The sequence below is a fragment of the Belonocnema kinseyi genome, chromosome 3, assembly GCF_010883055.1.
Source record: "Belonocnema kinseyi isolate 2016_QV_RU_SX_M_011 chromosome 3, B_treatae_v1, whole genome shotgun sequence".
NCBI classification, from domain to species: Eukaryota; Metazoa; Arthropoda; class Insecta; order Hymenoptera; family Cynipidae; genus Belonocnema; species Belonocnema kinseyi.
Genome location: NC_046659.1, coordinates 125,388,545 through 125,400,731, shown reverse-complemented (window position 1 = coordinate 125,400,731; position 12,187 = coordinate 125,388,545). Strand labels below are relative to the sequence as shown.

The following is a 12,187-nucleotide window of genomic DNA, read 5'->3' as shown; positions in this document are numbered from 1 at the left end:
CGAGATCCACACCCTCTTCGTCGAAGAGAGCCATTCTTAAACACTTGTCCATAAATAATATAAATAACCATGAAGACATAACGCATCCTTGTCTAACTCCTGAAAATTAAACTGTTTTAATTTGAAAGTCTTAGTCATTTAGAAAATGTGAACGGCCGATTTAAAGTTTATAAAGTATTATTCAACTTAAAAATAATTTCATAATAATATAATCGTAATTAAAGGCTTTTAATAAATTTAAAATATTTTTTCAGTCTAAAACATTCAATTTTTAACCCATTCAATTTGAAGGTTTTGAATTAAGAAAAAGACGATCTATTATCGAATATTTTGTAAGTGAAATTTTAGAATTTTTATGTATAAATAACAAATAAACATTTATTATTTGTAGAAAAATTGAGCAATTTTAAAAGATATTTAGGAGTTTTGAAAAAATTCATAAATAGCATGCAAATTTTCCAAAATTTCCTTAAAATCTTCCAGATTATTTTTTGACAATTATGCAAATCTTTTAAAATCTGTTTTAAATTAATTTTGAATTTTTTCAAAATTTCTGAATATTTCTTAAAATTACTCCAATTTCTTTTACAAATAATAAATTTGCAATTGTTATTTACACATACAAATTTTAAGGAAATTTTTTTAAATGCAGGATTTCCTAAAGGTTGTAGGAAAAATTCAATTGATTTTAAAAGATATTTAGAAGTTCTCAAAAAAATTTTTAAATAATTTTAAATTTAAATACATTTAAAACAACTTCTATATTTCTCAAGACTTTGCAATAAAATTTTGAAACTTTTCAAGGATGTTTGAACTATTTTAAAAAAAAATAATTGAACTTATAATTTAAAAGATGTTCAGTTAAACAAATTTTAAATATAAAAAATTTTTAATTTAAAGTCAAAAATTCATATTTTCTTGCTCATAAGTAAACGGTTTTGTTGAAAATTAAACTATTTCTAGAAAATTTACCTTTTGTTTAAAATTCCTATTTTTGTGTTAAAAAGTCAATTGAGATCTTTTCGGATTTATTTGCTTAAAAGTTTAATTATTTTCTTTCAAATTCGTTTTTTTTTTTTTTTTTTTTGCTAGAAGATTAATTTTTCATACTGAAAATGCAAATACTTTATTTGTGATCGAAAATTAATATTTTTAAACTAAAAATTTAACTACTTGGGTAAAAGTTGAATGACTTAGTTATCTCTTAGGTTTGAAAATTTGGTTGAAAATTTGGTAGAAAATTCGTGTTTTTTGGTTGAATTCAACTGTTTTTTATTCAAAATAAATATTTACTGTTAAAAATTTACTTTTGTTCGAAAATTAATCTGTTTAACAGAAAGATTAACTGTTCCGTTTTATGTTAAAATTCGATCTTCTGTTTAGTTGAAAATTCATCTTTTTTGATAAACGCAACTGTTTAAAAAAATGTAAGTTTAAAATATTTTTTGTTTGAAATATTCATTATATAATGATTTATTATATGTATTTAGAGTAGCTACCTTCTCTCGACCTGTCCCCTAAGAAACTGCGTGGAACAGCAGTTGTAGGAAGATCGAGAACGGGGGGACCGAATTCGAGAGTTTGGTGTATTTTGCGTTGTAAGTTAATTCTTTTTGGCTGAAAGCCCATAATTATGTTTTTGGTTTAACTATTTTGCTGAAAATTTTTCGTTTTGGTTTTTATTTTTTTTTTTAATAGTGATTTAAACTGAAAATTTAGCTTTTCTATTTTTGGTTGAAATTGTATCTTTTCTAGAGGAAAAAAATTCAACATGTCGGTTGAGACTTAATTCATTTGGTCGAAAACTTCTGTTTTTAGTAAAAAGAAGTTCAGAATTTAGAAAATTGCAAATCCAAAAATAAGAAATTTAGAATACGAAAAAGTGAATGTCGGCTCATTAATTAGCTGTAGCTCATTTGCATTATTTGGCATTTCATTAAAAAAACGTTTTTTTTCCTGCTTATGTAAAGTATCTTTGGTTGATGTACAAAAAAAATGTACAAAAAAAATGTACAAAAAAAATGTACAAAAAAAAAAGTTTTCCAAATAATAGACAAAAGTTTTTCGCATTTTCCGGACAGTTTTGGCATAATTCCTTAAAATTATGCAGGTTGAGAAACGAGAGTATTTTTTCAATAATTACTGTCGTTGTTAATAATATACCACGCTAGATTAAAAATCAAGAACTGTGAACCATTAGACGGTTTGAGACATAAAACCGTTTTTACTGATATGTGTTGTACATTATATTTTTCTGCTGTAATCAGGAAAACCTAACGTGACATTGTCGTTTAGGTCGATTTTATCATTGCCAGATACATATACAAAAATAGACCGAAAAAAGGAACTGAAAAAAATCAATAATTTTAGACCAAACCGTTGCATTTACCACCAAATAGTCGAATTTTCAAACAAAAAGTTCATTTTTTTTAGAATGTAGTTGAATTTTTCAATAGTCGAATTTTCAGTTAAGAAAATTATAAAAAGACGAGTTTTTAATAGACTAGGTAAATTGTTAACCAACGGAATGAAAAAGATCAATTTTCAACTAAAAATGGAATAGTTAATTGAACAAATTAATTTTAAAGAAAAAAATGAATTTTCAATAAAAAGCGAATTTTCGACAAAATATTTCAATTTTCGGGTAAAGAGATGAATCTTCAACTAATTATATGAATTTAAAAAAAAGTAATTGACTTTTCAACAAAAAGGATACATTTTTTCCCAAAAAGACGAATTATCAACAAAATACATAAATTTCCAATCAAATAATAGCTGAATTTGTAACAAAAAATATTATAGTTAATATTTTAACAACAAAATTTTAATTTTAAATAAAAAGCAGTTACAATTTTAAGACAAAGAAATTATTTTTCTACAAAACAGTTTCGATAAAGATAAAAATTTCAACCCAATTGTTGAATTTTTACGCTAAAAACACAATTGCCTGCAGAACATTTTAATTTTCAACCCAATATTATGAATTTAAAAAAAAAAAGATGATTTGCAACCAAATAGTCTAATTTTTTGTGAAAAAGAAATAAAAGAATATAGAATTTTCTACTAAATAATCATATTTCAGTAAAAAAATATTTTTATTTGAAATAAAAACAGGTGAATTTATGCAAAAAGAAGAATTTTCGATAAAATAGTTGATTTTCAACCAAAAAGGGTGTTTAAGTTAAGAAAAAAATGCAACCTATAACGGCAATTTTTTAACTGAAAAAAATGAATTTTCAAGATGAAGTTGAACTTTCAACCAGGGAAAAAAAAGAATGAAAAAATGTAGAATCTTCTACCAAACAATAAAATTTTAACAAAAAATGATAAATTTTCAACGATAAATTTAATAGTTGATATTTCAGTCAAAAAATATTTTCATTTTAAATCCAAAACAGTTGAATTCATCCAAAAAGATGATTTTTTGACAAAATAATTGATTTTCAAACAAAAAAGATTTTTCAGTCAAGAAAGAAAAAAAAATTACAAACTAACTTTTAATTTTTTAGAGAGAGAGAGAAATGATTTTTGTACATCGTTCATCATCCAAACCGAAAAAATGAATTTCAAAAAAAGTTGAGTTTTTAACAAAAAAATATTTTTATTTTAAATAAAAAGAACAGCCGAGATCAAAAAAGACTAATCATTTCTGAACCAAAACTGTAATAGTAGACTTTGCAATTAAAAAGAATTAACTTTCAACACAAAAATAGTTCAATTTTCTTATTGGTTATTATTAATTCAGTTTGCATACAAGCTAAAAAATGAAAAGACATATTTAAATGCTATTGCTTGTAAACTGAAAGCATCAATTTTCATTTGTTAAGAATCTAAAAGATTTTTAATAACATATTTTCATGTGTGATGTCATATTCTGAGTTAGCCCCTCCCACACCACGTCACACCCCCCCTCCCCCTCTGATAGTATGAAGTAGTTTTTTGAACGGCCCCTAAGGGATATCAAATTCTGTATCGACCCTAATTTATTTTTAAACTTAATGTACGAAAGAGAAATTACTTACGGATCTATCAAAGTTATCTATATGTTCAAAATCGAGCATTGTTAAAAGTAATATATGAAATCGAGGAAACTATTCCCATTCTAAACTTTAACTCTTTTTTGGAAGGTAACTGAAGATGAACGTTAGAAAAAATTGTTTATTTAATAATATTTATTTAGGGTTTTCTTTTGCTTTTTCAGGTAAAAGTTGCAATCGTTGTTTTTAACTCTAATATTGTTTTTATTTGAAAAATTGTATTTAAGTAATTGTACTCAAGGAAAATATTGTTCATAAAAATAAAGATGGTATAATTCACAAAATAGATTTTTTTTAAAAATAAAAAATTTGTGGGAAATATTTCGAGGTTTTCGAGTTTTATCTACAGTGAAAGCAAAAACATAAAATTCTAAAAAAGAGTATTGTTAAAGAAAGAATCTTGGCTTGAAATATTTTGATCCCTAAATTTCACCTTCTCTCTTCCAAAATTAGTACATCGTTAAGTGTTTAGTAGATGTTTAAGAGGGTCTTGTCTAGGAAGTCACTTTCTAATGTTGGCTTCTATTTCTGTTTGTGCAGGGAATGTGTGACATGTTCATCCAAACTCAACAGACGAGCAGCGTCAACAGCAGCAGCGGTAACAACATCGCTCTTCACCACAGCAAGAAGCGTAAGTTGGATTACAACGTGAGCCAGCCGGTCATCCAACACGCCTTGGTCCAATCGACCAGCGACTACCAATTGGACAATAATCCTGGTTTGCAACGGTACTCCGTCAGCGGTACCAACGCCGCTTTCAACTCGCTGCACAATAATGCGCTGCAGAAGAGTAGTCCCATCCAACAATCCTTGGTGCGCACCTCTACGATCAAACTCCTAGATTCGTACCAACAACGTTGTGGCCAAAAGGTAACGTTCAAAAGTCTCTATACTCTTTTCCCCGAGAGCATAATCACTTACACTCTACACACGCCTATCTTTACGTATTTGGGCGGAGACACCGTCAAGGTAGGAGTTGTCTGGATGAAAGTGTCCAATATTTAAGCGGGCACTCCATTTTTATGACTTTCAGGAAGCGCGCGGTTCACGATTCTTTGAGAAAGGCTTCCTTAGCTGCGCAAAGTGCTCGTAAGTTGGTCCCCCTGTAGGTCATTCTCTTGGGGAATAATGTATATACTCTATTCCTATCGGGGAAAAGAGTATATACTCTATTCCCTCTCGGAGAATAGTGTATGCGCTCTACCGAGTCTTGATCAATTTAAATGATTAGAAACAGGATTAGGAACATATTCCCTTGGTCTTTTGAGTCTTCAGGACTACAATAAATAAAAGCCTAGATTCGTAACAGAATGCTTTGGTCCGATGCACAGGGTGGCCGCTGGACTGCGAAACTGAAAATTTTTTGAGACCAGGAAAAACCTGTCCAAGTACGATTTTAACAATTTTTTAAATAATTAGTTGAATTGTTGTCTTTTTCAATTGTGCTATTATTCAGTTTACAATGCGTAATTGAACAATCTTTAACTAAACCAATTTTACATTTTAGATTTTTATTTTTTAGCTTACATTTTTATTTGAGCAATTTTTAAATCTTTTCTTGAAGAGAAAATAATTTCGAATTATTAAAAATTAATATCGTTTAAAGTTGAAATGTTTTGACAAAAAACATTTTTATTTAATAAATAAATAGATTTTTTAATGGATCTGTACATTAAGTATTAACAAGTGAACAATAATTGATTTGACAAAGTGGTTTTAAATCAGTTCACAATTTAAGAATTTCCAGGTTTTAACGTTGAAAATCAAACTGTTTTAATTTGAAAGTCTTAGTCATTTAGAACATGTGAATGCCCGATTTAGACTTTATAAACTATTATTCAACTTTAAAATAATTTCATAATAATATAATTGTAATTAAAGTCTTTTAATAAATTTAAAATATTGAATTTTTTTGTATAAATAACAAATAAACACTTATTATTTGTGGAACAAATTTGAGTAATTTTAAAAAATATTTAGGAGTTCCGAAAAAATTCATAAATAGCATGCAAATTTTCCAAAATTTCCTTAAAATCTTCCAGATTATTTCTTGACAATTATATAAATCTTTTAAAACCTGTTTTAAATTAATTATGAATCTTTTCAAAACTTCTGAATATTTCTTAAAATTACTAAAATTTCTTTTACAAATAATAAATTTGCAATTGTTATTTACACATTCAAATTTTAAGGAAATTTTTTTAATTGCAAAATTTCCTAAAAGTTGTAGGAAAAATTCAGATGATTTTTAAAGATATTTAGAAGTTCTCAAAAAATTTTAAAAATAAGTAATAATAATATAATAAATAATAAATTTAAAACAACTTCTATATTTCTCAAGATTTTGAAATAGAATTTTGAAGCTTTTCAAGGATGTTTAAACTATTTAAAATAACAATAATTGAACTTATAATTTAAAAGATGTTCAGTTAAAAAAATTTTAAATATAAAATTTTTTAATATAAAGTCAAAAATTCATATTTTCTTGCTCATAAATAAACGGTTTTGTTGAAAATTAAACTATTACTAGAAAATTTACCTTTTGTTTAAAATTCTTATTTTTGTGTTAAAAAGTCAATTGAAATCTTTTTGGACTTATTTGGTTAAAAGTTTAATTATTTTCTTGCAAATTCGTTATTTTTTTTTGGCTTGAAGATTAATTTTCCATACTGAAAATGCAAATATTTTATTTGTGATCGAAAATTAATATTTTTAAACTACAAGTTTACCTACTTGGGTAAAAGTTGAATGACCTTGTTATCTTTTAGATTTGAAAATTTGGTTGAAAATTCGTGTTTTTTGTTTGAATTCAACTGTTTTTTATTCAAAATAAATATTTACTGTTGAAAATTTACTTTTGTTCGGAAATTTATTTGTTTAACAGAAAGATTAACTGTTCCGTTTTATGTTAAAATTTGATCTTCTGTTTAGTTGAAAATTCGTCTTTTTTGATAAACGCAACTGTTTAAAAAAATGTAAGTTCAAAATATATTTTTTTTAAATATTCATTATATAATGGGTTATTAAGAATTAATGTTTTTTTGGCTTAAAATTTAACTATTCCAGTTACAGTTTCATCCTTTTAGTTAAAAGCTTAATTATTTCGTTACAAATTCCTTTTTTTTTCTTGAAAATTTATTTTTCAAACTTAAAAATATTTTTTTTTGGTCGGAAATTCAAAATTTTTAATTGAAAATTTAACTACTTGGAAAAAGTTGAACGACTTCATTAACAAATATTTTTCATCATTTTAGTCGAAAGCTTAATTTTTTTTAAAAGTTTAATTATTTTATTGAAAATTCGTTCTTCTGTGCTTGAAAATTCATTTTTCAAACTAAAAAAGCAAATCTTTTTTTTCATGGGTAATTCATATTTTTTAATTGGTGCAAATTGAACGACTTTGTTAAAAAATTAAATGTTGGTTAAAGATTAATTTTTTAGGATGAAAATTTGGTTGAAAATTGGTCTTGCTTTGTTGAATTGAACTGTTATTGTTTTAAAATTAAAATATTTTCTCCTGAAAATTCATTTTTTATAAACTTAATTTTTTCAACTGAAAATGTAACTCCATTTTTTTAAATAAAATTTTTTTTTTCAAAATTCAACTATTTTGTTAAAAATCAATAACAATAATAATAATAAATCTTTATTGAGTTCGTAAAAAAAGGATATATACATGGCGATCAGACATAACATGCGAAAATGTTTGAAATTAATTTTTTTTTTTGAAAATTAATTTTGGTAACTGAAAATTGAACGATTCTGTTTCTAGTTCGAAATTAAAATTTTTTATTACAAATTAAAACATTTAGTCAAAAGTCCATGTATTTTGTTACGAAATCGTTTTTTTTTAGAAGTAAAAATTAATCTTCTTTGTAGAAAATTGATATTTTTTAGTTTAAAAATTCAACTCTTTTGTTAGACATTCGCATTTTTTGGTGGGAATCATTTTTTTGTTTGTTAAAAATTCAAATAATTGTTTGAAAATTTAAATATTTGGTAGAAATTCAACTTTTTTTTATAAAACTCATATTTTTGGTTTGAAAATTTAATTATTTTGTTTAAAAATTCGCCTTTTTGGTTTTGAAAAGTCATGTATTTTGGTAGAAAAATTCATCTTTTTGGTAAAAAATGCAACTATTTTCATAGAATATTCAACTATTTTTGTTGTTAAAATTCTACTAATTTGGTGGAAAATTCGCGTTTTCTGTTTGAAAAGTCATATATTTTGATAGAAAAATTAATCCTTCTGGTAAAAAATGCAATTATTTTCATAGAAAATTTAACTATTTTTGTTGTTGAAAATTTGACTGTTTGGTAGAAAATCAATTTTTTTATTGAAAATTCATATTTTTGGTATGAAAATTCAAATATTTTGTTGAAAATTCGCGTTTTTGGTTTGAAAAGTCATATATTTTGGTAGAAAAAATTCAACTTTTTGGTAAAAAATGTAACTTTTTTCGTTGAAAATTAAACTATTTTTTTTTTGAAAATTTTACTATTAGGTAGAAAATTAACTTTTTTTTTTGTGAAAAATTCATATTTTTGGTTTAAAAAATCAACAGTTTTGAAGGAAAGTTCGTTTTATTTTTTGCTTAAAAATGAATTTTTTATCTGGAAATTTAAATATCTGGCTTTAAATTTATGTATTTTGTTGCAAATTCAAAAATTTGATAGAAAACTAATCTTCTTGGTTGAAAATGTATCTTTGTATGGTAGATTAAAAATTCAGCTATTTGGTTCAAAATTCAATTATTTGATTAATAATTTAGTGGTTTTGTTTTCAACTTGTTCATTTGGATTGACAATTTATCTTTCATAGTAGAAGTCAGATTTTTTGAGTTAAAAATTCATATGTATTAGTTAAAAATGAACTTTTTAAAATTAAAAATTCAATCGTCTTATAAAAAAATTGCCCTTTTGTCAAGAAAATTTAACAGTTTGTTTGAAAACTGCACTGTTTTTTTTTTATTTTTCTTGTTCGAAAATTCAATTCTTTTATTGAAAATTCAAGTATTTGGTTAAAAATTAATCTTTTGATTGCATATTAAATTTTTTTGTTTGATAATTGATCTCTTCTGGTTTAAAAGTCAACTGTTTTCTAAATATTTAATTATATTTAGCTTGAAAAATAAACTGCGTAGTTGATAATCGGTCTTTCTTTGTTGAAAATTAATTTCTTTTGGTAGAAAATCTTTTTTTTTTTTTTTTTAGAAATTAAACTATTTTTTTGAAAATGCATTAGATTTCGATGATAATTTTAGGCAATTAAAGCGCTTTTTAAATTAGATTTAATACGCTATCTGCATTAATTTTCTTTAAAACGAATTATTTCCCTATTTTTGTGAAAAATCATCTTATTATCCCTATTCTGAGAGCAATTTGGGCCGTGAAGTCTTGTACCGGAGTTTGAAATCGTACACGGAATCGACGAGCATGACAAGAATTTCTCTTTATTGTTTTAACAAGATCTGGACTTTGGCCGACGGAAATAAAATTGAATTTCGCTGATAGGAAATGAGAACATCGAGACCGAAACTTATTTTGAGGGAATGTATGACGCGATGCAATAAAAGTTGATTATTTGGTTATACTTTGAGTGAATCTGGAATTATTGCAGTAGACTCGAATAGAAATACGTAGTACTTCTGTTCGAAGAAGGTTGTAGAAAACTACAGAAACCTGAGTCGAGTGCAGTCGACCTTACACTTAAAAGCATGCAGGAAAAAAACCCTGGAATTTTCAGGGAATTTTTATTTACCTGGAAAAGCCTGGAAATGTTCGGGAATTTTTTTTTTGAAGTCTGTGCATTTTTTTGAACGCGTGATTAATTTTTTTTTTTAATTGCAGTATGAAATTTGAGTAAAAATGATTCTTCATTTTTAAAAGTAATAAATATTACTGTATTTTTAACTATTTTGTTGAAAAATCATGTTTTGCTTTATAATTAGTTTGTTTAACTGATATTTCAAATATTCAATTTTTGGTAAAAATTGATCGTTTTTAGTTAGAAATTTAAGTATCTGGTTGAAAATTAAATAGCAACTGGTTTTTATTTCAAATTAAAATCTTTTTTTCGTTTAAATATCAGCTATCACATTTTTGGCTGACTTTTCATCTTTTTTTGTTAAAAAAAATATATTCTTTCAAATAGAAGATTAAGGTATTCTACTTTATTTATTGAATTAAATAATTAAAACATTTTTTTGTTGAAGTATCAACTACTGCATTTTTTGCTCAGAATTCAACTTTTTTGGAATGAAAATTTAATTAGTTCGTTGAAAGCTAAACTCTTTTGTTAAAAATGAATTTTGTTGTATGCAGATTCATTATTTTAATCGAAAATTTATGTTTTTTGTTGAAAAATGAAGTACTTTGTTAAAAATTTGTTTTTTCTTTGGCTGAAAATGATTTTTTTTACTCATCATTGAATTAATTTAATTATTTTAATTTTTTTTACATAATCTTTAACTATTTCATTTCTGTTTGAAAATTGTCCTTTTTTTACTTTTGAATTCATCTACATGGTAGAATATTTGTCTATTTTAGTTGAAAATTCATGTATTTTGTTGAAAAATCAATTTTTTATGTAGAAAAAGAAGCTTTTTTGTTTGAAAATCCACCTTTTTGGTTCAAAGTTAAACTTTGATGTTTTCATCATTTAGGTTGAGATTTTTATCTTTGAGGAAAATAAATTTTTTAACTGGTTATTGAACTATTACGTTTTTGGTTAAAATCTGTTTTTTTACTGTTTAAAAAAAAATTTACTTCTAAATTCAACTATATGATTGAAAATTCATGTATCCTGTTGAAAAATTGTCTTTTTTGTTCGTAGAAAATGAATAATTTTGTTTTAAAATTGATCACTTCTGGTTGAAATTTCATTTTTTTCGGAGGAAAATTGATTTTTTAACTAAATCTTTGCGATTTAAAATTAATGTATTTCAGTTGAAAAATCATCATTTTTGGTTGCAAAATTTACTTTTTTTCAGAGGGAAATTAATTCTTGTAACTGAATATTAAATTATTTAAATTTTGGTTGAAAACTGATCTTTTTTATTTCTAAATTTCATTATATGGTTGCAAATTCTCTTTTTTATAAAAATGAAATTGCAGTTAAACATTTATTATTTTATTTAAAAATTCAAATACTTCGTTTAAAAAATCAGTTTTAAACCAAAAATGGAATAATTATATTTTCAGTAAAAAAAAAAAAAAAAACAATTTTATACAAAAAAAAAAAATATAAACTAAAATGATGAATCTTTAACTGGGATAGATGATATTTTTAAACAAAAAAGATTACTTTTCAAACAAGAAGATTAATTTTCAAACAAGAAGATTAATTTCCAGACAAAAAGATTAATTTTATACCAAAAAGGTGCATCATTTTGTTTGAAAAGTGGCCTTTTTTTGTAGAAATTAATTTTTTACTGGAAATACAATTATTCCATTTTTGGTTAAAAACTGTTAAAGTAAAACTTTAACTATATGGTTGAAAAGTTGTCTTTTTTCGTTGAACTTGAAATTCTTTTGTTATTAATGAATATTTTCTGTTTAAAATTTCCTAATACAGTTACAAAGTCAAAATTTTAGTTGAAAATTCATCACTTTGGTTACATTTTTTTGTTTGCTATGGAATGTTAATTTTGTTAACCGAACATTTAATTATTACATTTTTTGCTTGAAATCTTGGCTTTTTTAGTATAAAATTCAACTAAAGTATTGGGAATTTGCCTTTTTTAGTTGAAAATTCAAGTTTTTCGTTATAAATTCATTAATTTGGTTTAAAAATCATCTTTTACGTAGACAATTTATCTTTTTGGTTGAAAATTCAATTATTCGGTTAAAAAATCATCGTTATTGTTGATTTTGAAGCTTTTTAAATTGAATTTATTAATTCTTACATTCATTTTACTTAAATATGTACTTAATTTAAAGTATACGAAGATAAAATAAAAATTTGTTTTAACTTTTATTAAAATTTATCGAATTTAGAGACAAATTGAAGAAATTATTAATGATGTTTTTAGTATTATTTAATTAATCGATGGAGATAAAACATTTAAGAATATATTGTAATATAATTCATCAAATATTTTTACATTAAAAATATTAATTGAATCCATAGAAAAAAAAACATTATTTAT

At 24.3% G+C, this 12,187-nt stretch overlaps 1 protein-coding gene across 4 annotated transcripts in view; it reads left to right on the top strand.

The window, feature by feature from the left end:
* Window positions 1-12,187, top strand: part of LOC117168965 (homeodomain-interacting protein kinase 2) — a 124,016-nt gene that overhangs the window by 20,086 nt on the left and 91,743 nt on the right. For all 4 annotated transcript variants that reach the window (XM_033354974.1, XM_033354973.1, XM_033354972.1 and 1 more), the window contains exon 2: window positions 4,578-4,907. In XM_033354974.1, the coding sequence (XP_033210865.1) occupies window positions 4,578-4,907 (330 nt within the window). The remainder of the gene's footprint in view (window positions 1-4,577; window positions 4,908-12,187) is intronic.